The sequence below is a fragment of the Ahaetulla prasina genome, chromosome 1 (assembly GCF_028640845.1).
Source record: "Ahaetulla prasina isolate Xishuangbanna chromosome 1, ASM2864084v1, whole genome shotgun sequence".
In the NCBI taxonomy this organism is placed as follows: Eukaryota; Metazoa; Chordata; class Lepidosauria; order Squamata; family Colubridae; genus Ahaetulla; species Ahaetulla prasina.
Genome location: NC_080539.1, coordinates 102,687,868 through 102,715,039, shown reverse-complemented (window position 1 = coordinate 102,715,039; position 27,172 = coordinate 102,687,868). Strand labels below are relative to the sequence as shown.

Sequence of the window (27,172 nt, the reverse complement as noted above, 5' to 3'; positions counted from 1 at the left end):
AGATTCCTGCACCCCTCAAACAGGGGTTTCATCGATATGTCATCCCTTTGGATCTTTGATTAGGGGCTGCTCCCATGATCCGGATCCCTGTAGCGTCATGTGTCGAGCCGGAGCTGGGCTCCACAGTTACTTATTTAACAACTTCAGAGATTCACTTAACAACTGTAGCAAGAAAGGAAAAATGGGACAAAACGCACTTCAGAAATGTCTCACTTAGTGGCAGAAATTTTGAGCTCAATTGTGGTCGTAAGTCGAGGACTACCTGTAGTAGATGGGAAGAGCTGTTAGTATGTACTTTTTAGGAATTCCTGTCCCTCACCTTTCTCTTACTGTGACTGTTGATGCAGGAGAGAGAGAAAATATTCACAAATTTTCACTGTGAGTCTGCTGTAAGTCTCAGTATTTATTGCTGGGGTGGCAGATTTATCAAAATACGTGCATAACGTATTTGGATATAATAAATCATATCCAAATCCCTTAAGGCTTTATTTGAAATTTTGGAAGTCTATTTAGAATACAAACTAGACACAAAGAATCAGCAGAACAATGCAAATCAGACTGATGATAGTTTAAAAACAACTGCTCAGTAATGTAATAAATGCTTCCATTACCTTCATTCTGGTTCCCTTAGGGTATTTGAGTCATTGATTGAGATGGGTGCAGTGGTAAGTTGCTACCGGTTCACCCTGGATAGGTGAACTGGTGGCGGCGGCGGCAGAGACTCCACCCACCCACCCAGATGCTTCGAGCGCATGCACGAGCGAACCAGTAGCAAACTAAATTGAAACCCACTACTGGATGGGTGGCTATAGAAATTGAAGACCTAATACATAAAATAAATTTTGGTTCAAGGACAAAAGCCTGAACATTTTATAAATCTGCACATTGTGGGCAAAGTAATTTGACCAAAAATATTCCAGTGAAAACAAAAATATTTTTATCAAACAAATCTCAAGACGGACCCATCCCGACTACATTTTAGAAGTAGAATCAGAATTAAGTCAAACAACTGAAAGTCAATAACCACATATCATCCTTACTAAAGGTATCAAATTAGGTCAGAATTAATCTGAACATGTAAAATTTAGCAAGGCAAATAGTAACACACATTCCTGATTATTAAAGCCAAAGTTGTCCTAAAAAGTATGTTCAATGGGGGCACCTTTGTATTTCAACAATTAAGACATAGCAAGGGCAGGGGTGGGGGAGGGATTTCATGAAGCAAATATTTCACAATTCAGTTTATCACCAGTTCAGAGAATGGTATTTATTGTTGCAGCTTGTCTGATAAAAACAATGGGAGAAAGATTTAGGTAGACTGTTGTGTAAAATAGGCTAAAATGTTAGGAAATCTTCTTTAAAAGGATTGCAATCAGTGATGTTTATGACAGCTTTGGGATGTTTGTCAAGTCAACTTAAAAATTGTTGGTTTTAGTTGATCCTGGGACAATTCAGCAAATAGAAAAGCTAAAATAATTTTGACAGAACTGTGGCCAGTAATAATAAAATAAAGTCATTCCAGAAATATAAGAGTTACAATGATTTTTGAAATGTAATCACCAATAATAAAATAACGGAATGAAAATTTTAATACAGCACTGAATTGTCCCAATTATGGCAAGTAGTCCTGCAGCGAGTTGGCCATGGTGAATTGTCTTAGCCGCAACCTGACAGTGTGACTTAAAAATCATATTGAATTTATGTAATTCATTTAGATTTCAAATACCTTGGATGATGATTGGGAAACTTTTTAGAAGAGTTTTATTGGACCGGGAGTCATAATGTTTTAAAGCTTCTTGTAACAGTCTTTATCACTTTGAAAGGGAGCTTCTCATTTCTAAAGATATAGATTAGGTTGATTAGGGCTGAAATCTACTTACCTTCCTTACCGGTTCGGAAGTGCACACGCCACGTGCAAGCTTTGCTCGCGTGCACACATGTCACATGCGCATGTAGACCTGTGCATATGCAAAACCTTCTGCGTATGTGCAGAAGGTAAAAAACACATTATTTCCGGGTTAAAACCAGGAAATAATGACAACCAAACGGGTGGGCAGAGCTTCACTCCGCCATCACTACCGGATCGCCAAACCACCGGCCATGATCACTACCAGATCGTGAGATCTGGTCAGAACCAGGAGCATTTCATCCCTGGGTTGAAGGATATTCAGTTGACAGGAATATCCAAGGCCTTAATATTGAGGCCCTATACAGATAATCCTCAATTTACAACCACAACTGAGACCTGAATTTCCATTGCTAAGGAAATCAGTTGTCTTGTGAGCTGCGCCCAATTTTACATCCTGCTTTGCCATGCTTAAACAAATCACTGCAGCTGTTAAGCGAATCACAAAGTCGTTAGGTGAATCCGGTGTCCCTCATTTACTTTGCTTTGTCAGAAGCTGGCTGGGAAAGTAGCAAATGGCAATCACATGACCCCAGAAGGTTGCAACCATCATAAATACATGCCAATTGCCAAGTGCTTGAATGTTGATCATGTGACCATGGGGATACTGCAATGTTCCCAAGAGTGGTCACAACTCTCTTTTTTTACAGTGCCTGTAACTTTAAATAGTAACTAAATGAATGGTTGTAAGTCAGAGACTATCTGTATATCAAGATGACATATTTGGTTGCTTACAAACAAACAGTTCAGTCACCATTTGACTCCAATCATTAACAAAAAATCAAAGCAAAACCCTGGATGGAAAACCCTCTCACTTTGGTGCATGGGTTTCCTGTTTGTAGATTAGCATTTGTAGATTAGATTAGTTATGTCTGCAGTCAGAACATGTCCAGAACTGCCTTTATTTGGAAGCTGAGAAAGCAATTGGTACCTTCCTTGATCATAAATCCTTACTATCCTTCAACCTGTTCAAATTGGAATTCCCTTTAAAGCCAGATGAAGAATATCTGACTCCAGGCAGTTGAATATAAATGGAGTACATTTCTGTGTTTTAATTTCTTAAGTAATTTCCTTTAGATCAGGGGTGACAAACTCAAGGCCTGTGGGGCTGCTCTGGAAACAGCGAAGGACCGGCCTGTGGTGGCTCTGCCAGGGTAAACGGAGCTTGGGAGAGCCGTGCGTGGCCCTCCCAAGCTCCGTTTTCGCTGGCAGAGTGCTAGCAAAACAAACTACTAGCAAAAGTGGCATTTGAACACTAGGCAAAGAGGCATCGAGAAATGTTTTCCCTTTTGTAATTGAACATCCAAGAAGAGACAGGAAAGGAGAAAAGGAAAGAAGAAAGACAAAGAAAAAGATGGGAAGATGGGAAGTGTTAAGTTCGGGCAATGAAGAGGCAGGAGACGATACAGTGACAACAGCTCTTTAGTTTATTGTGATCCCAGCAAAAACCAACAGGCAAAAACCCCTCTTTAAATAGTAATTTGGCTGAGGCATCAGCCAATCAGCAACGTGCATTTTCCCGCCCAAATTTCCCTCCTAAAATTCAAATACATTACAGGAAGAGAGCAAGGAAGGAAAAAGAAGAAAGGGGAAGGAAGAAGAACGGAAAATGAAGAGGAAAGGAAAAAGAAGAAAGGAAGGAAGGAAGGAAGAAAGGAAGGAAGGAAGGAAGGAAGGAAGGAAGGAAGGAAGGAAGGAAGGAAGGAAGGAAGGAAGTTATAATGAAGAGAGTCAATGGATCCCCCTCAGCCCCGCCCAGGCTACCACAGGTGCCCGCGACATGAGTGATATTGAGCTGCCCATGCCCACGAGGTCAAACACAACCCTGATGTGGCCTTCAATGAAATCAAGTTTGACACCTTTGCTTTAACTGAATAACTACACCCACCTGTGATCTCATCTTTAGACATTCAGTTTGGTATAGTGGTACCGTTAAGGTATCAGACTAGCAACCAGGAGACTTAGCTCTAGTCCTGCCTTAGGCACAAAGCTAGCTGGGTGACATTGTGCCAAATGCACCTTCTCCACCCTTGTAAGAAGGAAATGGCAAACCAAAAATCTTGCCAAAAATACTGAGGGCACTAGTTCAGACAGTTACCAGGAGTTAAAACTGACATACAGGCATACATGCATGTACACGCACATTAAAAATCTTCATCCTTCAGCTATTCATTTTGGATTAGTGCATCCCAGGGAAAATATAATTCACTTCTAAAAATGTTCCTAAAATAAGTAGTATTTGGGAACACTACCTATAATTTAAATATTTCTTATCGGAGGTGTGGGAGAATGGGAAAAAAGAAATAGGATTTCGTTTTAGTCTTATATTTAATAATTAGCAGTGATAGGTCAGTTTGGACAAACTTCCTATGCATCTTGGAAAGAGCCAGATAAGACAAATCTTTTACCTAGCTCCAAACCACGTCTCATGCTCACAATGAACGTCATAGAAAGGTTGAAACCATATATAGTTCAATACATGGCAGAGGTGCCTTGGAAGATATCTGAGAATATCTCCCTGTGCTGCCAGGTCAGATACAGTAAATGCTCCAGTCCCTTAAATGGTATCACCTACTAGGACCTGGGAGGTTGGTCTCCTCAGCAGAGCCTTTTACTCTCCCAAAAGGCCCTGAAAGACTTTTCACCTCAGTATCGGGATAGGGCAGTGATGGCTAAGCTTTTTTTCCTCGGATGCCAAAAGCGCACGTGCGCATGCGATAGCATTTGTACGTGCGCCCACACCCATAATGCAATGCCCCTTATGCACGCCCTCTGGACTTTCCTGGAGCCTCCAGGAGGATGAAAACTTCCTACCCAAGCCCTCCGGAGGCCGGAAATGGCCCGTTTACAGACTTCCAGTAGGCCTGGTTTTTGCCCTCCACAGGCTCCGGAGGCTTTGCTGGAGCCTCCAGGGGGGTGAAAATGGTCTCCTCCGGCCCTCATTTCCAGACTTCCCGTAGGCCAGTTCTTCGCCCTCCCAGAGCCTCCGCGTGAGCCCTGTACTTACCTGGCATCCAAAACAGGCTGCCTGGAGACTCCTGGGAGTGCGGGCATGTATGCGTGTCTTCTGCATGCATACTAGAGACCTGAAAATCAGCTGGCTGGTGGGAGGCGCGCGCATGTCTGGTAAAGCTGATCTAGGGTGATGGTTTGCATGCCTGCAGAAAAGGCTTCATGTGGTAGCTGTGGCACACATGCCATAGGTTCACCATCATAGGGATAGGGTAAAGCTAGAGCTCACTGATTACAATCATTTATGTATTGGGAAGAATTGTTTTGGGACAACTTGTGTTTCTTTGGCGGTTGGTTTTTATTGCTTCTATATTTTGCTGTAAGCTGCTCATTTATGACAGATAAGGTAGGCGGCCATCTAAATCTCTTAATACATTCATACAGGTTGGAATTTTCAGGCATTTTATGCAAGGATACCTGTAATGTTTTCTTACGATAAATCTAGGCTTAGCTAGACAGCCAATTTAATTCATTCCGCAATAGCCAGTTTATGAACACTGAACAAGTAATACTTATCACAAGAATTTTTTTGTAATGTATGTACATTCCAATGCATAATGTGCATTTTGATGCAAAAACATCATCAAAAAAGGACAACAAAGAATGTTCTTTCTGCGCCAACTCAATAAGTTCAAACTGCCCAAGGAGCTGTTGATCCAGTTCTAAAGAGGAATTATTGAGTCTGTCATTTGCACCTCTGTAACTTTCTGGTTTGGTTCTGCAACCCAACAAGAAAGACACAGACTTCAGAGGATAATTAGAACTGCAGAAAAAATAATTGCTACCAACCTGCCTTCCATTGAGGACCTGTATAATGCATGAATCAAAAAGAGAGCTGTGAAAATATTTACAGACTTCCTCACATCCTGGACATAAACTGTTTCAACTCCTACCCTCAAAACGACGCTATAGAGCACTGCACATCAGAACAATTAGACACAAGAACAGTTTTTTCCCAAAGGCCATCACTCTGCTAAACAAATAATTCCCTCAACACTGTCAAACTATTTACTAAATCTGCACTATTAATCTTCTCATCGTTCCCATCACCAATCTCTTTCCACTTATGACTGTATGACTGTAACTTTGTTGCTGGTAATCCTTATGATTTATATTGATATTGATTGTTCCTGATTGCTTATTTGTACCCTATGCTTATCATTAAGTGTTGTATCATTAAATTGTACCCTATGACCATCATTTGTGTTGTAAATGTTGTACCTTAATGAAGGTATCTTTTCTTTTTATGTACACTGAGAGCATATGCACCAAGACAAATTCCTTGTGTGTCCAATCACACTTGGCCAATAAAATTCAATTCAATTCAATTCAATTCTATTTAACTGCTGCACATGTTGACTTAACAAATATTCTTGAGGAATCTAAATTGATGACGATTTTTGTTTGGTTCTTTTCACAGATATCAAGAATGCTTTTCTTTTACAAGGGCCCAAGCAGCAATGGATTTGTTCTACAGATGAAGAGAAGTTTGTATGGCTTTCTGAATTACGAAAAGCATCAGCTGTAGCATCAGTGGGGATGTAAACTGAATAAGGTAATCCTCAATTTAATGACTCCATTTGGGACTGACAACTCAGACATTAAGTGAAGCAGTTGCTATGCGAAATCCATGTCTGTGTTTATGATCTTATTTTAAATGTTTTCCTTTGTTTTATACACCTAGAAGAGTTGTAAATGCCATGATTGGTCAGAAAGTTTTCATCCCTGTTGTTAACTGCAAATGGTTGCTAAACAAGGACTACCTGTATGCTTTTTTTTTTTTTTTTTTTTACATTTATACCCCGCCCTTCTCCGAAGACTCAGGGCGGCTTACAGTGTATAAGGCAATAGTCTCATTCTATTTGTATATTTTTACAAAGTCAACTTATTGCCCCCCCAACAATCTGGGTCCTCATTTTACCTACCTTATAAAGGATGGAAGGCTGAGTCAACCTTGGGCCGGGCTCGAACCTGCAGTAATTGCAGGCTTTGTGTTCTTAATAACAGGCTGTTCTTAATAACAGGCCTTACCAGCCTGCGCCATTCACCGGCCCCTTTACATGCTTTACATGTATACTGCTCATGATTTAATGTTGTGGATGTGACCATTAACTGCAATAACTTTATTATAAGCAAATTTAGTGTGAAATAAATATATACAATAATTTTTATCATAGGAGCGTGTGGTTGAGTCATAGGATATGAACATGATTAATAAAATAGACATCAGAAGTTTTTTTAAGAAATACTTCCTTATCACCAAAAAGATACAGCTTGTCTGATTTTGGACTTCAAAATCAGTCAAAAATTTAGATCACTATCACTATGCTCTCATCTGTATCTTGCACAAGCACTTGGCATCTGCAACCCTTATACTAGTTCGTGCTGGAGGAAATCTCCAAACTAAATATTGTATAAGAGATGGAATCTTTGGATTTGAATATGAGAATGTCAGGATTGAGCATGATACTATATGGCAGGCGCACACTGTATCAAAGTGCTCATGCGCTTCAAAATAAAGTCTGAGAATAAAGTGGTTTTGTTTCAATGACTGAATATAAGGGATATAACTACCTTTCTAGTCCTTTCATACATAGAAACATGTTTTCATGCAAAAGAAAATGTTTAGAAAAACAAATTACATTTGCTATGACTTGATATTCTGTTTATGCCATACAACATGTAGAAAGAGATTAATGAACCATTAATGTAACTGTATGATGCATTATACGTTATTTTAATATATTGTTTTTGCTTGTTCCTAAATGTTTGATATTTTTTGCTAAAAAGTTTCTTTCCAATTTTTATGAGTGAATATAGAACGATCAGTAGCATATATGATCTTAGATTAGTAGAAATTCTGCAAGCAGACAAATTCTGGTTCCCTCAGAATACTAAATGTGTCCTTTTTTTTAATCCTATCATAATGAATGAATCCACCCAGTTCTAGCTTTAAAATAACTGACTCTATATTCAGTAAAAAAAAAAAAAGAGGAAAAAACTTGTCTTCTGTCCACTTGTCTTGTTATTGAGCCAAATTAAAAGGATTAACTCCAATTAAAATATTGTGCTGTTTTATTGTTGTAAAAATCACACAGTTGCTAGTTCTGATTCTGCTGAGATACTTCCATGCATTTTAACATCTATGATCCCACAGCCAGAATAAGCCATTAAATAGAATATCTGCTGTTAGTCAGCATTAATGCAAATTTACATATGAGATCAAAAGGTGTGTATTATACAATATACAACAAATCCTAATACAGTACATCGACCTGAATAGCAGGATACACTCAGGAAACTTTGTGTTAATAATGAAGCCTGTCTACAAGCTGGAAGAAGAATGCTTGGAGACATGAACAGAAATAAAACCCAAATTTTTAAGAAACACAAATCGGGGGTGGCGGGGTGGTGGTGGTGGTGAGGTGGGGTGAGGAGTGGAGGGGATGGGAAAGACTTGGGGAGCGTTGAGATACTGACACATTTCTTGACCACAGAGGGTGTTACAGTAATGTTTGGTGGATGTGTCAGTTTGTAAAGGATAATGTGCAAAGCATGCAACTATATGTGGTGTTCAGGAAATGTGCATGACTGAGATCGACACCCGATCCTTTCACAGAAGAGAAACACTTTATGGGCAGACTGCAAAAATGACATGAATGCAAATATTTCAACAATAGTCAAGCTGTGGTCATACATGCAATGGATTGACAACAAGGACAACGGAATTTGGTATGGCAAAGTATCAAAGGACATAGGCAGGACTCAGAAGATAATTGGGTTACTAAAAAAGAATAGGCTTCTGAAATTACTAATAATTTGCAAGACCGCAAACTCTGATTTGGGGGATCAGTGATGACCACAGCTGGCTAATTTCCATTTACACAGACACATGTGTAAAATGTATTTAAGATAAATATATGTGCTTTTGTGATAAAGGTAGCTACTGGGATGTTTTTATTCATGATTTTTAACGTGAAAGATAGAAAATTCATTCAGTATTCAGTTCCAGTTTGGGATATAGGCCACTTAAGTTGTATAAATCTGGCTCCAACTTAAAAATTATGTCCTCCCAAGAAAATGGGAAGATTGGCAGTGCCAATATATTGAACATTCAAGGAAACGCTTATTCCATTCTTTGTATTAAAATTATAAAAAAGTTACTTAAATACAACTGTGGACAGAGGACATAACAATCACAACAAAAATGTTAAGAGTGCACTGAGTGAAACATATGGGATTTTAATTAGGCCTTTTACCCACATTTCTGTTTCAGAGTTAATTATTTCACAGTTAATGGCAATTGGTTTATAAGTGAGAGAAGGGTCGAAGCTGTTCCAGTTGGACCTCCAGTGAAATTCTCTCTTCCAGAACATCCTAGAAAGGAAAAATTTGCCATTTAGATACCATAATGAAAGTGTATTACTATATATACTTGCACACACATGCACAATTTTTTTAATACACACACACACACGTATGTGTGTGTGTGTGATTTTATACAGAGAAAATTAAATGTTTATGCTAATAATGTCAGATAGTGAACATAAGACACAACTTTTACTTCAACATGCAAAATTTCTGCCTAAAGTGTTCTTTATATTTTTCTTAAAAACATGTCAGCAATTAAGTTCAACTATCTTGTTTAGTGAGGAACGCTTGTGGTTTCTTAGCAAGTAAAAAAGTAAATCAATAAAGAAATATTGAAACAAACTATGTTTCAACAAACCTCTTTATTTTACATTTAGTAGATAGAAAATATTAATAGATGTATGAACTGCATATGATGTCAGTTTATCAGTAGTCAAATTTATTATTGTCTTAAGAGTAGTTGTCATGAATAACGCTGAAAATCTACTTTTACAAAGCTAAGTTGATGGAAAAATGTAATGACAATTAAAAACTTATATTCTCTGTGAATCTGCAGTCACAATCCTCTAATGATGGTTGTTCCACCAACTCTTTCAGTGAAATGTCGAAGAATAGATCGTCAACATCTCTTCCTCATTCATACATAGGATACTTATGGCTCTTTTCCCTTTTCCTCCCTAATCTCATGGATCTTGTAATTAGTTTTCCAACTTGTTCTGAAGCCTCTGGTATTCTGCAGAATACAGCTCACTTAAACTGTATCAAGAAAGTAGCTGAAGAGAACATGCAAACCGAAAGCATGAGCTATGGATCCTGGGCTTTTCTTTACAAGTTTCCTAAATGGAAGGCACAATGTATGATTGTAAAACATCTCGTAATAACTTGACAATTATCTTACCTTTAATTGTTGCTGCAGTTCACTGTTCAGTCTGGCCAGAACAGTATTGGTCTCCTTATTGCGTCTAATTGATGCCTGAATAGCTTTCTTGTCCTTTCCCACCGATCTGAGGAGGAGACATTTCATGAAACAACTTTCAAGAATTGTGGAATACTTTTCCCTTAAAAGCTCAAACTGTTCTGAACAGAATATTGTTAAATTCCTTAGCTCTGTAATGTGTTTCATTGTACAGTTGTAAAGAAAATGCCTTTTATAACCTTGGCAATCTGTTTTCTCAGATTACAGAGCTACTATGTAAAGTATTTAAAGCTTATATGCATTTATTGGCATTTTCTAAGACTCTTTTTTTCTATGAAGAGATCCCATGTTGAACAACTCAAAATCACTTTTGAATTGTTCTATTTAAGTTCCAACAGGACAGAATATCTGTAGCTCAGGAACTATGGAATCCTTACTGCTCTCTGAATTTCCTTGTTTGCTTGCAAACGTTTCATTACCCATCTAGGTAACATTAATGTCAGTGAGTGAGGGTTCTGCTCCCTGTTTATATACAACAGCTTTTTTCAAGTGTTTGAAACAACAAAGCTGTTATCTCCACATTTCATTATTTTACTTTATTCTTCACAACTTTATAGCTTTAAAGTCACTGAACATGTTTCCAACAACAGTTTAAACCAGGGGTCTCCAACCTTGGTCCCTTTAAGACTTGTGGACTTCAACTCCCAGAGTTTCTCAGCCAGCTTTGCTGGCTGAGGGACTCTGGGAGTTGAAGTCCACAAATCTTAAAGGGACCAAGGTTGGAGACCCCTGGTTTAAACAGTACCAGCTTATATGACTGCCTGTGTAAACGTAGGTGGTGGCCAAATACATTCCCCATTGTAATTTTTTGTGGTCTGCCCAGAACAACCCCCCAAATTAAGCAACAAAATCACAGGTGGTTGTCGTTGTTTTTTTGGCGGGGAAGCAGTTTACAAAACCAAAAGCACATTATCCTGCACTTTGACCACTGTAACTTAGAAAAATACCAAAAGGTCTCAATCTTCAGCCTTCCCCTTGGACACACGTCAGTTTAGAACATCACCCAAATGGAAAAAGTTACCCCAATATTAGTTAGTTGCATTCTCTCAATCATAAAAAAAAGCTCCACATGATGAAAGAAGGATCTATGTGCATCAATGAGTTTGCACAAGTCATTCCATTCCATCCGTATACAGAATACATAGATATTTTATGTAATTTTAATAAACAGACACTTGGAAAAGTAGCTTGCAAAAAAATTTGTAGTAATTTTCTCTACAGCCTCAATTTTTGCAGATTAAAGCTTGTTTATACTGCCTTTCTTAGCAATTCGAGAATTCAAGCATCGTAGACCATTAAATGCTCCTTTAATAAATCTATTTGCTATTTAAAATAAAAATATCAAAGATACTCATACATCTTGGGTTACCTAGGAATAGATGGCTGAGAAGCAAGAACAGCAGCTATGACACCTGTTTTCTGCGCAGGCTCCTCAACTTCAGGTCTCAGCTCATCTTCGGATTTTGGCCTTCTGCGGATAGGCTTTGGTGGTGGTGCTAGAGGTGTAGTGCCTTTGGCCTGAAAAGAGAGTCATCATGGTTGATGAATACATATTGAAATAAGTTTCACCTGACCTCAGAAATATTAGTTGGTTAAATAATTAAAAATACTAATTATTTAAGCTGTAAGAACCATTTTGATGTAGGGGTTAAGGCAGGGGTGTCAAACTCGATTTCACTGAAGGCTGTATCAGGGTTGTGTTTGACTTTGGGAGGGGAGGGGGGCATGGCCGGGGTGGGCAAGGCCAGTTTGACGTCACTCATGTCGGGGTGTGTCTGTGCCTGTGGCGGCCCAAGTGCTCTGCCAGCAAAATGGGTTCCTGAGCTCTGTTTTCACCAGTGATGGCCTCCTGCAGCCCTCCACCAGAAAAATGGAGCCGGGGGGACACGGGGGGACACGCAGCTCCCCCAAGCTCCGTTTTCACTGGCTAAGGGCTATAGGAGGCCATCGTGGCCAAAAACAGAGTCTGGGAGGGACATGTGCAGCCCTCTCAAATCAATTTTCTCTGGCAGAGGCACTGTGGGCCGGTCCTTCACTGTTTTCAGGGCGGCTGCGCGGGCCAGTTCTAAGCACCCTGCGGGCCTCGAATTTGACAGCCTTAGGTTAAGGCATCAGGCTAGAAACCAGGAGACTGAGTTCCTGTCCTATCCTATGCACAAAGCCGTATAGGTTACCTGGGCCAGTCCTCTCCTCTCAGCTTTTGAAATAGGACAATGGCAAATCACTTCCAAAATCTTGCCAAGTTCATGCAGTTGCCAGGAGTCAACACTGACTTGAAGGCACACACATGCACACCCAGAAAGCTAGTGATTAAACTGATTAGTACAATTAATTATGGCTTTTAAAGAGATGTTACTGTAAGTCTCATTAATTAGAGACCACACACAATTCTACAAGCTATAAGGTGGCTGTGCCTAGGGAAATAGGACCTTTTCTGAGAAGTCATCTCACTTGGTAGAAGCAGCTAATTTTCATAAACCTCTTTGAAGACATCAGCCGCAAAATAAATCAGCAGCTATTTGCACTTCATGCTAATTCCTTGATTTCCCGTGATTCTTCAGTTCTTTAACAAAAAAACCTTATCAGCTCTGTGTTCATTATTTATAAACAATGAAAAGAAAATAAACCTGAATGAATTGCTTTCTGTGCAATGATTAATACATTTTATAAGATATGTTCACCTGTTAGTATGTTGCATACCATGTTTGCAGGGGTAGTAGAAACTGTTTTGTCTTCTATTCTTCCATCTCCTTTGGCAACTCTTATAGATCCTGCAGTATCAGAGGGTTTTTCTACCTAAAGAGAGTCAGAGACATATTCCAGAAACTTATCCAGGCTAAGGATGAAAGTGCTCTTCAAATTTATGGAAGGTCTCATGGTGCAGAACTTAATATAGCTATGGATAGATATAGATATATCAATATGTGCTAACCTGGACAACCTCTGGAAGTTTCTCAATTTCTTCAACATCATCTTCATTTACATTCGATGCGGCAAAAACCTCAAAATGGCTAAAGTCTGCAAAGTTTGGCTGTTCTGGGATTTGTTGAGGTGAAGTATTGTTATGCACTATTAAACCCTCAGCATCTGCTGATCGATGAACATGGCTCCCAGCCTATAATTACAAAATAATAATAATAATAATAATAATAATAATAATAATAATAATAATAATAATAATAATAATAATAATAATAATAATAATAATAATAATAATAATAATAATAATAATAATAATAATAATAATAATAATAATAATAATAATAATAATAATAATAATAATAATAATAATAATAATAATGTTTTAATTTGTATACCGCCCTTCTCCCGAAGGACTCAGGGCGGTGAACAGGCCAATAAAATACAAACAGAAACATACACCATAATTAAAACCACCCTTAAAAAACTGATTCGATATGCCAGAGAATTTAAAATACCATTACACCCCATAAAAATGACAGGAATTTAAAACCCACAATTAAAATATTTAAAATTTAAAATCAGGCCAGTCCAGCCGTATGAAATAAATAAGTTTTAAGTTCGCGGCGAAAGGTCCTAAGGTCAGGTAGTTTTCGAAGCCCGGGGGGGAAGCTCATTCCACAGGGTAGGAGCCCCCACAGAGAAGGCCCTCCCCCTGGGGGCCGCCAGTCGACATTGGAGTCCCTCTCTGTGGGAACGCACCGGACGCTGGGAGATAGAGGCCGGCAGTAGGCGGTCCCGTAAGTAGCCTAAGCCATGGAGCGCTTTAAAGGTGGTAACCAATACCTTGAAGCGCACCCGGAAAACAACAGGTAGCCAGTGCAGTCTGCGCAGGATAGGTGTTACGTGGGAGCTCCGAACCGCTCCCTCAATAACCCGCGTAGCCGCATTCTGGACTAGCTGAAGTCTCTGGGTGCTCTTCAAGGGGAGCCCCATGTAGAGAGCATTGCAGTAGTTTTAAAAATCTAAAAAATAAAATAAATGCAAAAAGCCGATCAAAAACATTTGCTGCTATACATTGAACCTAGTCATCATCAACTCAGTCACATTATGGCTCTGGTTAGGAGGACAGTTTCACATTATGAGAGCTCATCATTTTGAGAATACAAAATTCTTTCTTGCTTTCTCCAAGACTGTCCATGCAGTTGCTGGCTGAGGAACCCTGGGAGTTGAAGTCCACAAGTCTTAAAGTTGCCAAGGTTGGAAACCCCTGGCCTAGAAGCAAATGCAATCCTGAAAAGGTTGTCACAAGAAAATATTGCTAAGTTAAAACAGAAATTCAAATATACCTGTGCGGGCTGAGGTCTTGGAGGCACTGCAGGGGGACAAGCGATCGCTCCAGTCTGCTGCTGACCTAAAAAAAACAGTAAGAGCATCCTGTCAATTGGAGTCATACCTCAGTAGTATCTGTTGCTCTATTTCAGCCCGTCATACATGTCAAGGGTGTACAAGCTTTAATAGGTTTTAAAACTTTGTGCAAAAGACAAAGTCTTCTATTAATTAATTGTATACAGTATCAAAGAGGTAGAAATTCTTTAAACCATTTCTATTAAATTTTAGAATGTCTATACTAATCTGAAATGTATACAAAGTCACAGTTGCAATTACAATTGATAGTATCTTGAATGCCATACTAAAAAAATTACCTAAATGATTCATAACCTAGCATATACTATTATCTGTGGGTGCCCATAAATTTTAATGTGCCCAGTGACAACTGGCATTTGCCAGTACTCTGTTTCCACATGGTTTTATTAATTTTTTTTTTTTTTTTTTGCTAAATCAATGTTTTGTGTTTGGTTATAACTCTTGAGCAATTATTTCTGTCAGAATATAAACAGTGGGCCTCTGGCTCATCTAGTCCAGCAATCTGTTCTCTCAATGGCCAAACAATTGCATAAAGAAGCCTATTAGTCTCCCAGCAGAAGGCCTTCAGAGGCAGCCACACATCGCCATCAAGACCAATTTATGATTTCCATAAATTGGTTTAATGCTTCTGAAGCCAGCCAGGCTGACAGCCCGCCTATCTTATGGTAACACCACATCTCATGGTAAAAGATATCTCATGCTCTCCAAATTAAAAGATACAGATTGTCATTAACAAATGGGAACCCTGGTTCGCTAAACTGTATCAGAGATGTTTTCCTTTGAGCTTTATATAGACATTCCTGTGATTTAAAATTGAAGACTACATAATTTAATTATAGTGATGATATCACATTAAACTCCTCTGTTAAAAAAACATACTACCAAGACTGGCCTAGGGAATATTAAAAGCTGAGGAATTTTTCTCTGAGGAAACAGAATAAATAGCATTTTAATTGCAGGTCTTGAGGAATAGAATGTATTACTAACCTTCTTAGAATTGTGAAGACTTGAATATGTACTGTTTTTAAAAACTACCATTAATTTTGTATCTCAAAAGTTATTTTTTCCCTCTGTATTAGAAAACAGTCTTATAGCATTTAATGTTACCATAATTGTAATAGTATTAAATATATTTCACTAGTTTCATAAGACTTCTTTATAAAGATTTGAAAAAAAATCTTTATAATAGATTTGAAAAAAAAATCTAAATTATTTCACAAGCAACATGTGGCATTTCTAAAAATGTGTTACAAAAAAACTCCCACATATTTCAACTACACTCACCTGGAGTAACTGGGAAGGTCCTATTCATATCTAAAGATGATGATCGTGAATGAGAGGGATGAGGCCTTGGAGGGGGTGGAGGCGGAGCAGGATTATCTGGAGAAGTCCCTGAATGTGACCTGAAAAACAATGGAACTACAGAAATTCTATTGCAAACTGCAACTTCCAAAGACTAAAAGATCAGAAAAAGTAACATATTAACTTACAAAATAATAATACTGATCTTATACAATGCAAAGACCTGTTTTTAAATTTGTGTATCACACCTGATGTATTTGTTGTAACTGCTATTACATCGAAGTTCAGCTGCGCCTTTTCCATTTATACATTTACATTTGAAAATGGATATGTTATGAATCAAGGCAGTGTTCCCCAATCTGATACCCCATCAAGATGTGCTAGATCAGGGGTGTCAAACTCCCTGCCCATGGCCCGGATGCATCATGTGCTGGCCATGGCCACCCGTTTTAGCGAAGGGGAAAAAAGTTGTGATATGTCATGTGATGACAACGTGATGCCGCGAGTTTGATACCCCTGTGCTAGATCATCCAATAGGAACCCATAATATCCAGAAGGACTTTGAAAATACCAGCTGAGGAAAGGCTGAATGAAAAACTTTAAACCAGCGGTCCCCAACCTATCTGGCTCTGTCGCCCCCAAGCAGTGGGGCGGGGGGGGGGGGAAGGAGAGGGGATGGTTTTATGTGCATATGTGTGCCACTTGCACAAATGCAGCTTCATGCACTTACCTGCTGCTTGCGGGACCCAGTTCCCAATGGACCAGGAGTTGGGAACCCCTGTGGAGCAACAGGGCCTTTCTTTCTGACCTATTGAAACTAGCTCTTATCAGGTACTGTACCTTCCTCAACAATCATGGAGAAATCTGGGACTGTGCAGCCAGGGAAGTTGGGAACTGGAAAATAACAGATGGAGGCCCAAGCTATTTATTGGAAAGCAGTTATTCTATCAGGAAATAGATAAGGGTGACGAGTGTTTTGCTGAAACAGCACCTCTCTTATTATTTGCACCTATGTTATTCACTATAAGAATTGTGTAACTTTATGAACTGATGATTGAGTTCATCACCATTTTCCTGCTTTTGTTTTGCACCTGTATATTGTACTTCTCTTGTTTTATTTCATGAAAGCAGGATACAATGTTGTTAATAAGCAAATAAAGTTAGGTGAGTACAACTAGCAGGAACACTTATAGAATGTGGTATTATTTTTGGAACAATTTCTTTTAAAAGTTTAATAGCAAAAAGAGCTACAGGGTGACAATTTAGCTGAGGACAGTGAGATTTCTGCTGACAGAATGACACCTTTTGCAAAGCATAACTATATACCTCCATTATTCCATCTCATTTTGCCTAGAACTCATTCATCTAATTATGTAAACAGTCTGCGAAGATTTTAACTTCTAAAAGTCTAAATCACTGCAAATCCTCTGAACTGATAACTCTAAAAAGTAGTACACAAACATTCATGTTATTTTTCTGTTAATGTTGCAGAAAAATCAATATAATGTATTAAATGTAGAGCAATAATACCAGGGAACTCTTGAATCACTATCATAGAATCACAGGAAGTTTTACCAGACATCATCATCATCATCATCATCATCATCATCATCATCATCATCATCATCATCATAATATTTTAATTTGTATACCGCCCTTCTCCGGAAGGACTCAGGGCGGTTAACAGCCAAATAAAAACAACAGACAAAGTACATACAATATAAATAAAACAAAAACTAAGAAACTTATTCAAAATTTGGCCCAAAATTTAAAACATATTTAAAACCCTAAAAACAAATTAAAAATTAAAACCCATAAAAACATCTAAAAATTCTATGCCAGTCCTGCGCGGAAAAATAGATAGGTTTTAAGCTCGCGGCGAAAGGTCCGAAGGTCAGGAAGCTGTCGGAGTCCAGGGGGAAGTTCGTTCCATAGGGTAGGGGCCCCCACAGAGAAGGCCCTTCCCCTGGGGGCCGCCAGCCGACATTGCTTGGCTGACGGCACCCTAAGGAGTCCCTCTCTGTGAGAGCGCACGGGTCGGTGGGAGGCAAACGGTGGCAATAGGCGGTCCTGTAAGTAACCCGGTCCTAAGCCATGGAGCGCTTTAAAGGTGGTAACCAACACCTTGAAGTGCACCTGGAAGACCACAGACAGCCAGGGCAGCTTGCGAAGGATTGGTGTTATATGGGAGCTCCAGACAGCTCCCTCTATCACCCGCACAGCTGCATTCTGGACTAACTGGAGTCTCTGGGTGCTCTTCAAGGGGAGCCCCATGTAGAGAGCATTGCAGTAGTAAAGTATGTTCTGCAAACAAGCTACAAGTTGATCAGTTCAACCAAACAACACTCTGCTTTAATATTTAAACAGCCAATTACCGTTGTCTAGTTACAGTAGTTCCAATGTGTTCTGCATCTGAAGTAAAGGAATCTGAGCTGCTGTAACCATCTGCTGGAATAAATTAAAATAAAATCTTACCCTTGATGAATTGTATTACATTACAATCTACAGAACGAATTTCACTTTTAAGAATGTAAAAAATAATAAATTGAATCCAACTGTTAAAATATTTGACATAAGACACATTTCTAGTGTCCAGCCCTGAGGCTACCATTAAGAGTATGCTCTTATAGGTATATAGATAGATGGTCCACAATGGATACTTACGGCATAAAAGAAGGTCACATAAAAATGCTAGATTTAAGAAATTTATAGTCTACCACCTGGAAGACTGTGTTTCATGAATAATAATAATAATAATAATAATAATAATAATAATAATAATAATAATAATAATAATAATAATAATAATAATAATAATAATATTTTAATTTGTATACCGCCCTTCTCCCAAAGGACTCAGGGCGGTGAACAGGCAAATAAAATACAAACAAAAACATACACCTTAATTAAAACAACCCTTAAAAAACTGATTCAAAATTAGCCAAAAAATTTAAAATAACCTTATGCCCCATAAAAATTACAGAATTTAAAACCCACAATTAAAAATTAAAAATTTAGAATTTAAAATCAAGCCAGTCCAGCCAAACGGAATAAATAATTTTTAAGTTCATGAAAGGTCCCGAGGCCAGGTAGTTGTCGAAGCCCGGGGGGAAGCTCGTTCCACAGGGTAGGAGCCCCCACAGAGAAGGCCCTCCCCCTGGGGGCCGCCAGTTGACATTGTTTGGCTGACGGCACCCTGAGGAGTCCCTCTCTGTGGGAACGCACCGGACGCTGGGAGATAGAGGCCGGGCAGTAAGTAGCCCGGTCCTAAGCCATGGAGCGCTTTAATGAATGAATGAATCTCTATTAGAAAGGATTGTGTGAATCATAATATTTGAAAGATCTTCACCTGCCATAGATGGGATTGGCTATTTACTGAACTAAATTATATCTTTATACTAGGAAAAAACATTTTGACTAAAAGTACTCCTTGAGTTACAACAGTTCATTTAGTGACTGTTCAAAGTCACAATGTCACTGAAAAAAGTGACTTATGATAATTTTTCATAGTTACGACCTTTGCAGTATCCCACAGTCATGTGAATCACCTTCTGACAAACAAAGTCAATGGGGAAACCAGATTCCTTAACAACCAGCTTATTAATTTATCAACTTTGTGATTTACTTAACAACTGATGGAGGAAAGGTAATTGGGCAAAACTCATTTAACTGTCTCACTTAACAACAGATCTTTTGAGCTCAGCTGTGGTTGTAAGTCGAGGACTACCTGTACATAAAAACTACAAACCATCTCAGACAATTCAAGAACACAACACTTATAAAACAGCTGCTGAATCTTAGAAAACCTTTCTAAACCAGGGGTCTCCAACCTTGGCAACTTTAAGACTTGTGGACTTCAATTCCCAGAGTTTGCTGGCTGAGGAACTCTGGGAGTTGAAGTCCACAAGTCTTAAAGTTGCTAAGATTGGAGACCCCGTTCTAAACACACTGTCGCTGAGTCAGAAGAGAACTAAGTTATACTTGTTTATTTTTTTAGCTGACTGGAACACATTATTGAAAAATAAATACCGATACTTGCCAGCTGTATTTCCTCCTGTGAATTTTACTGATGAGCTTATTTTACTTTCTTCTGCAAGATCTGGTGACTTCACTAGCAAGGGACTTGTAGGATTTGTGTGATCTGGAAAGAAATTTAAAAACATTCAATGAAAGTTTAGGTAACTACTTTCACTATTTGAGATTAAGATTGTGAAGTTTGATGCAAGCCACTAAACAATAAAGGTGCGCTTGCCTGCTTGATTTGAAACAAGAAAACAGAAAACAAATGGTATGTTAAACTAGTTTTGAAATTTAAAACTCTTGAATGCTGCAATGCTGAACCTGAATTTTTATTCAAAAGCAACCCAATAATGAGATAATGTCTTAAAATCTCTAATTTAACTTTTGCAGTTTGTTTCTTCATTATTCTTTATTTTATAATTTTGCCTCACTAAGAGATCTGGAGAAATTGTACATGCTTTTTATATAACTTTGATTGCCCCTAGTAAATATTCTCCCAATGATTTATTTTGCATTTGCTCGGTGACTTGGTTTACAATTTGAGCTGTATTGTTTTTCTAGATGTCATTACAGAAAATCAGGGACATCATGTGCTTCTTTCAAATATAAAAATGCATTTTCAAACATAAAATTCTCTTACAAAAGTGTACTGGAAAGCGAACTCAACTTCACATCAGGTGTGAAATCTAAATTTTTTTGCTACTGGTTCTGTGGGCGTGGCTTGGTGGGGTGGTGGTCATGTGACTGGGTGGGCGTGGCTATGTGACTGAGGGATCAAAAGACAGAAACTCACTAACAATGTCCTGCTGGAGCAGGGTTTGACTAGATCAGAGGTCTCCAACCTTGGTCACTTTAAGACTTGTGGACTTTAATTCCCAGAGTTCCTCAGCCGGCTTTGCCGGCTGAGGAATTCTGGGAGTTGAAGTCCACAAGTCTTAAAGTGACTAAGGTTGGAGACCCCTGGACTAGATGACCTCCAGGTCCCTTCCAGCCCTGGATTATCCTCTGAAGCTGCGTCTAGTGCCAGGTTTGTACTCCTTCCTTCCTCTCCTTCTTCCTTCCTTCCCTGCCTCCCTCCCTCCCTCCTCTCTCTCTCTCTCTCTCTCTCAAAAACAACCCCCCACACCCCATTTTTCCTCCCAGCCTACCTGAAGCCTGCTAACCAAACCAAAAAACAGAGAGGGGGGGGAGTCTGTTTTTCCTCCCAGCAGGCTTTAGGCTTCAGGGAGCCTGCTGGGAGGAAAAACGGACTCCCCCCCCATTTTTTGGCTAGCACCCCAGCTGAGCCGCGAGATCATCAGAGGGTTTTTTTTAACTTTTAAAAGCCTTTTTAAAACTTTTAAAAGCTTTTTTTAGGCAGAAGAAAAAATGCTTTTAAAAGTAAAAAAAACAAAACCCAAACCTCTGATGATCGCATGGCTCAACTGGGGGGGGGCAGGGATTTTTGCTACCAGTTCTCTGAACTACTCGCCGCCATCACTACCGGATCCAGCGATCCGGTCCGAACCGGGAACATTTCTCCCCTGCTTCACATAAGTACCAAACTGAATCTGTTTTGACCCCCTTCCAGTATTTAAGATCTGTACTACATCAGAGGTGAGCTAGATTCTTGACAGAAGAGTTAACTGAGGATAACCAATTATGTTGCCATTAGTGAAAGATGCATTGTACAGTCTGTCACTGTACAGTCTGTCACAAGCCTTAATCATCTTCTCATGATACAGATACAGTGGTAACAATCTCTCTCTCTCTCTCTCTCTCTCTCTCTCTGTCACACACACACACACACACACACACACACACACACACACACACACACACCAACTAACAGTCTGCCTGACACTTTCTTTTTATATTGGTTATTTCACCGAGTTCAAAACTTTTCACTGAGTGAATCAGGAACATTTTGTCAGTTTATACCTTTGCACACGGGTGGGCAATTAATTTTGCCAAGGGGCTACTCCCACCCTACATCCCCGAAATGGCTGCTGCCCGGACAGGGAGAGTGAAAGATAAAATGCCTATGTCTGCCCTACCAGGTAAGAAAACCTGGATATCTATCCATGTTTTAAAAAGAAACGGCAATAGAGTTAGAATTAAAACTAAGTAAAAATAAAATCGAAAGTAAATATAAAAACAAGAAGGAATACTAACTGGAAGGATGTTAGTAGGTGTGTGTGTGTGTGTGTGTGAGAGAGAGAGAGAGAGAGAGAGAGAGGGAGGGAGAGAGAGATCTTAGGAATTTAGAAACATTTTAAACATTTCTGTGCAGTACTTCTTTATAATAAAATGCAATATTTTATTCTATAGAAAAAGTCAATCTAGTAAGAAATATTTGATTGAGGCTCAGTTTGGCTAAATTTGTCCTTGAAAGAATTTTTGAAGACTCTTTGTTCGGTTAATTTTCAAGGTAAAACAGTTTCCTGTGTTTTTGAATTCCATTACATTACTCCAATGCAGTATGTGGTGTTCATATAAAATATTACTGGCTGAGTCAAAATTATCCAAAAACACTCTTAAGTGCAGCAAGATTAAAAAATGGCGTATTTTGAAATATATAATGAGTAACAAAATGATTATAGTCTTTCCTTGGAGCCTTTAATTTTGTGGTTTTTAACAAATAATGAATTATTGTGGAAGTCATTCTTGGCTATTAAAAAGATACTTCTATAAGTGACAAGCATCTCTTACCATTTCCAGTTCTTTTAAGTTCCATTTCTTGCATATGAATTTTGCTTGGTGTCATTCGAATAGGAACAGGGTGAACGATAGCAGTATCCTAAAACAGAAAGGGATTTGAAAGGAAACTATTTAAACCAATTATTCTACCCTGAATAGATTGGTTGCTATATATCATTTTATGTTAAAATTTGAAACTATTATTAAACTATGTTGGCTGTTTAAAAATAAGAAATGAGATAAATTGTTCTCAGTCTTATTACCCATATCCATATCCATATCCATACTCATTTCACTTTTCTTCTTTTGTTGCTACTTGCTTATGTGTTCCTTGGTTACCTTTTCCCTAGATATACAGTTTTTCAATTTTTTGTATTCTCTTAAGAAGCAATCTACACTTAACCATTTGTTCAGATTATGTCATCTACATAAGGCTACTATCAAAAAAGAGGCAAATCCACAAAGCAATGCTTAAATTTTCTTTAATTTCATTTACAGGATTATCAGAACATGGCCTAATTATGCTACAGAAAGAAGTATAGCTTGACCTTTATGGCTTACTGGCTATAATTATTGCGTACAAGAGCACTATCCACAATGTAGGTACTACAATGTAGGGCCGTGAAAATATTTGCAGATCCCTCGCATCCTGGACATAAACTGTTTCAACTCCTACCCTCAAAACGACGCTATAGAGCACTGCACACCAGAACAACTAGACACAAGAACAGTTTCTTCCCGAAGGCCATCACTCTGCTAAACAAATAATTCCCTCAACACTGTCAGACTATTTACTGAATCTGCACTACTATTAATCGTCTCATAGTTCCCATCACCAATCTCTTTCCACTTATAACTGTATGACTATAACTTGTTGCTGGCAATCCTTATGATTTATATTGATTGATATTGATATATTGACCATCAATTGTGTTGTAAATGTTGTACCTTGATGAACGTATCTTTTCTTTTATGTACACTGAGAGCATATGCACCAAGACAAATTCCTTGTGTGTCCAATCACACTTGGCCAATAAAAATTCTATTCTATTCTATTCTATTCTATTCTATTCTATTCTATTCTATTCTATTCTATTCTATTCTATTCTATTCTATTCTATCTCTCTCTCTAAATCTCTTTTATAACTCAACAGCATTAAATTTTTCCACATATGTGATACACATATTTGGGATCTTACATAAATGAATATCGGCTCTTTTGCTGACATTGCACAAAGGCACACAACATTTCACTGGGAAACCATGTCTATTTTCCTCAATACCAAAGCAAAGTGCATTGGTAATTACTAGTAAACAAGTGGGAAACTTCCCAAAACAGATTTTATGCCATATTCTGCCCATAAACTCATAACATGTTCAGAAGCACATGCATCATATAATGTCTAATAAGTTACGCAGAGAGACAGGCATCAACAAGCTAGGCAGAAATGCATCCCCACCTCCAAAGAGAAAAAAATGTTATATTTTAATTGTGCTCCTTATTAATTTTGAAGGACTAGCTATAGGAAAACCATGTTGGACAAAAGTTCAAACAAAGCAAAATAAAGGAAGCAAAAATTTGCTGCCTGTGATCTAATGTAGCATAGCTACATTCAATATGGTAAATTGGAATGGACTACTAATAGATCAATAAAATTTTCCATGTTTCAGGCAAACTTTGTTATTAAGCAGCAATATCACATAAAATAAAGGGCTAAATATGTTCTAAGACAGTGGTTTTCAAATATCTTGGTCTCTATTTTCGGTTCAGGATCCCTTTACTTTCTTTAAAAAAAAAAAAGAGGAACAATTTATTTATTTATTTATTTACTCGATTTTTATACCGCCCTTCTCCCGAAGGACTCAGGGCGGTGTACAGCCAAATAAAAAGTGCAATATATAAATTAAAACAAGACTAAAACAAACATATTACAAAATGGCCAAAAATTTAAAAAATTTAAAACATTTAAAATAGTTTAAAAAACCCTAAAAATATAAATAACCCCAGATTAAAATTTAATTAGGCCAGTCCCGCTTGAATAAATAGATGTGTTTTCAGCTCACGGCAAAAATTGGTTTATAATTGGTATAAATAATTGGTTTATGTTGCTTATATCTATTATTATTTTCTGTATTAGAAATTAAAATTGAGACATTTTAAAATGTTCATTTATTTCACTTTGTGAGCCCCCTGAAAAGGTCTCAGGGATCTTAATCCACACTTTTGAGAACCTCTGCTTTAGGGCACTGATTCTTGCACTGTGGAGGACAGACCATTAGCAGGAAGCACAAGTTAGTTCAAAGGAGTATTATTATTATTATTATTAGTTGTTGTTGTTTACAGTCAGCCAAATGTTTAGATTGGATTTGGCATATTATCCACTTATCAAGTTCCCAAGAACATGAGATAGACAGATCTTGTTGTTTGATGGTATTAAAGCTATGGTTGCAGTATAAGCTATTCTGAGTAAAACTGCCTTTTGTAATTAAATGGCGATTTTATCAATATTGATATATTTAAGTATATGAAGTGCTCCAGATGTTTTGGGATTGCCTATTACCATTGTTACTCTGCTTTCTTTTACCTCAGCTGTCCTACTTCTGTTTGTAGAACAGAATATTAATTCTATTTGTATTTTGCGATTTTCTTCCATTCTCTGTCTTCAATATGCACCAAGAAAAATTCCTTGTGTGTCCAATCACACTTGGCTATTCTATTCTATTCTATTCTATTCTATTCTATTCTATTCTATTCTATTCTATTCTATTCTATTCTATTCTATTCTATTCTATTCTATTCTGTCGTCTCCAGATAGCACAATAACAAAGAACTCTCCTGACTTCTTTGTCTTTCTTTTTAACAATGGTTAAGTCTAAGGTTTTACGTGGCAGGTGCTTGTCTGTTAAAAGTCCCAGAGCATTTTAGCTTTTTCATTTTCTTTGTTTATCTTGTGGTTCCACCAATTTTTGCTTGCAGATAAATGGTATTTCTTCCAGAACGTCTGATACACCATTGTTGTCACTTCGTCATGCTGCTACTTGTAGTCAATCTATATGATCTCTTTGCAGCAACTAATTATTGGTGGTCCGCTGCTTCTTTACCTTCTTTGCAGAATTTATTATTGTTATTAATTTTTATCCCTCCCCAATTCTGGATAGGAAGGTGAAGAAGAAGCTAGTTTGCTTTCATTAAGTATACAATAATCAAGAAAGCTGCAGAGGAGTTATATGAAAACTTTATGAAAAATTTTTATTACTGATATCTTAATTTTTTTTCTTCTCGCTACTTATCCTGCTTTGACGAAATCACTGACTAGTAACTTGTTCTTGATCTCTTTTAATGACAATGTGGACTTATATTACAATTTGGTTATTAGTAGGCATAGACTACTAATTAATGTATTTTCACTTCCCTTACAAAATCGTCTCAAAGTGGGCTACATTGGATAAAACAAAAAATAAAAATATAGAATAAAAGGTGATGGCAAAGAAAAAAAGAATAGAAACAAAATTCATCCAATATTCAAATAAAGAAGGCTTAAGTGAAATTTTAAGTCTTTTAACAAGTGCTTCAACTGTTTCTGAGGGGAAATAAAAGCTGAAATTGAACTCAGACCAGGTTGGATAAAAATAGATGATTTAAAAAAATAATTTTTAAAATTTAAATCGGATTTTTTATTTATTTTTATCAAATGTATTTTAATAAAATGCTTTTGGAGTAACAACATATATCAAGATAGTTTTCTATTTAAGATACATTAATAATTTAGTTTATTCAGCATGAAATGGAGCTTAGTTATGTAGCATGAGGCCGTATATTCTGCAATATTGGGACTGTCGGTGAGTCAACAGCGGGTCAGAGGAGAAGCTGCTGCGGGATAGAAATGACAGTTGCTCTTAAAAATTATGATTTAAATCAACTTAATTTAAATCAAGCCTTTTTACTAGTGATTTAAATCATGATTTAAATCGACTTGATTTAAATCAAATCCATCCTGGCTCTGACAAAATGGAATACTGATTCTGAATGCTTGACATCAGACTTTGACAAGTAGCAGTTCTGATGGAGCTACGCTCTTCTTTAAAACAAGTTGACAATTTGGGGTAGTCTTGGATCACTATTCATACTGCATTAACGTATCACAGAAATTGCAAGGAGGGCCTTTACCAACTCTGGATCTGGTGATCCATGAACTAATAACATCAAGGCTGGACTACTGCAATGTGTGGCGGCCCTTGAGGATGAGCAAAACATTGCAAATGGCTGAGCATAGTAGCACAATTGTAGCACAATTTGTTAGGGGTGCCTCCTAGAGGTACCCATTATCCTACTAATAAATCAACCTCTTTATGCTCATTGGTTGTTGTCTGAGTCCAATTCAAGGTGTGCTCATAATAGTGTATAAATATCTATATACTTATACTCAAGCTATTACAGAACTGATGACTCATACCATCTGTAACATACACTCTGGTCATCAATAGAGCATTTTTTGAGGGTCCTCCCCATATACATTTTATAACAAAAATAAATTATGAGAAATATGAGGGGAAATATT

The 27,172-nt window shown here is 37.8% G+C and overlaps 2 protein-coding genes across 10 annotated transcripts in view; one reads left to right on the top strand and one right to left on the bottom strand.

Annotated features, from left to right (window-relative positions):
* The window catches only part of ECT2L (epithelial cell transforming 2 like), a gene marked incomplete at its 5' end in the record, with an annotated part of 72,640 nt that extends 64,781 nt beyond the window's left edge, over nucleotides 1-7,859 (top strand). The window contains one exon of the mRNA XM_058172929.1: nucleotides 6,339-7,859. Coding sequence (XP_058028912.1) covers nucleotides 6,339-6,463 — 125 coding nt within the window. The remainder of the gene's footprint in view (nucleotides 1-6,338) is intronic.
* A 116-nt stretch (nucleotides 7,860-7,975) lies between these two features.
* The window catches only part of REPS1 (RALBP1 associated Eps domain containing 1), a 54,615-nt gene continuing 35,418 nt past the window's right edge, over nucleotides 7,976-27,172 (bottom strand). For 6 of the 9 annotated variants that reach the window (XM_058170816.1, XM_058170785.1, XM_058170768.1 and 3 more), the window contains 10 exons: nucleotides 22,626-22,713; nucleotides 19,954-20,055; nucleotides 18,290-18,362; nucleotides 15,897-16,015; nucleotides 14,534-14,598; nucleotides 13,198-13,380; nucleotides 12,966-13,061; nucleotides 11,635-11,783; nucleotides 10,188-10,293; nucleotides 7,976-9,295 (listed from right to left, as the gene is read on the bottom strand). In XM_058170816.1, coding sequence (XP_058026799.1) covers nucleotides 9,227-9,295; nucleotides 10,188-10,293; nucleotides 11,635-11,783; nucleotides 12,966-13,061; nucleotides 13,198-13,380; nucleotides 14,534-14,598; nucleotides 15,897-16,015; nucleotides 18,290-18,362; nucleotides 19,954-20,055; nucleotides 22,626-22,713 — 1,050 coding nt within the window. In that variant the 3' untranslated portion in view covers nucleotides 7,976-9,226. Of the gene's footprint in view, nucleotides 9,296-10,187; nucleotides 10,294-11,634; nucleotides 11,784-12,946; nucleotides 13,062-13,197; nucleotides 13,381-14,533; nucleotides 14,599-15,896; nucleotides 16,016-18,289; nucleotides 18,363-19,953; nucleotides 20,056-22,625; nucleotides 22,714-27,172 lie in introns of those variants that run through there. The other 3 variants (XM_058170795.1, XM_058170760.1, XR_009153628.1) reach the window with 2 other exon arrangements.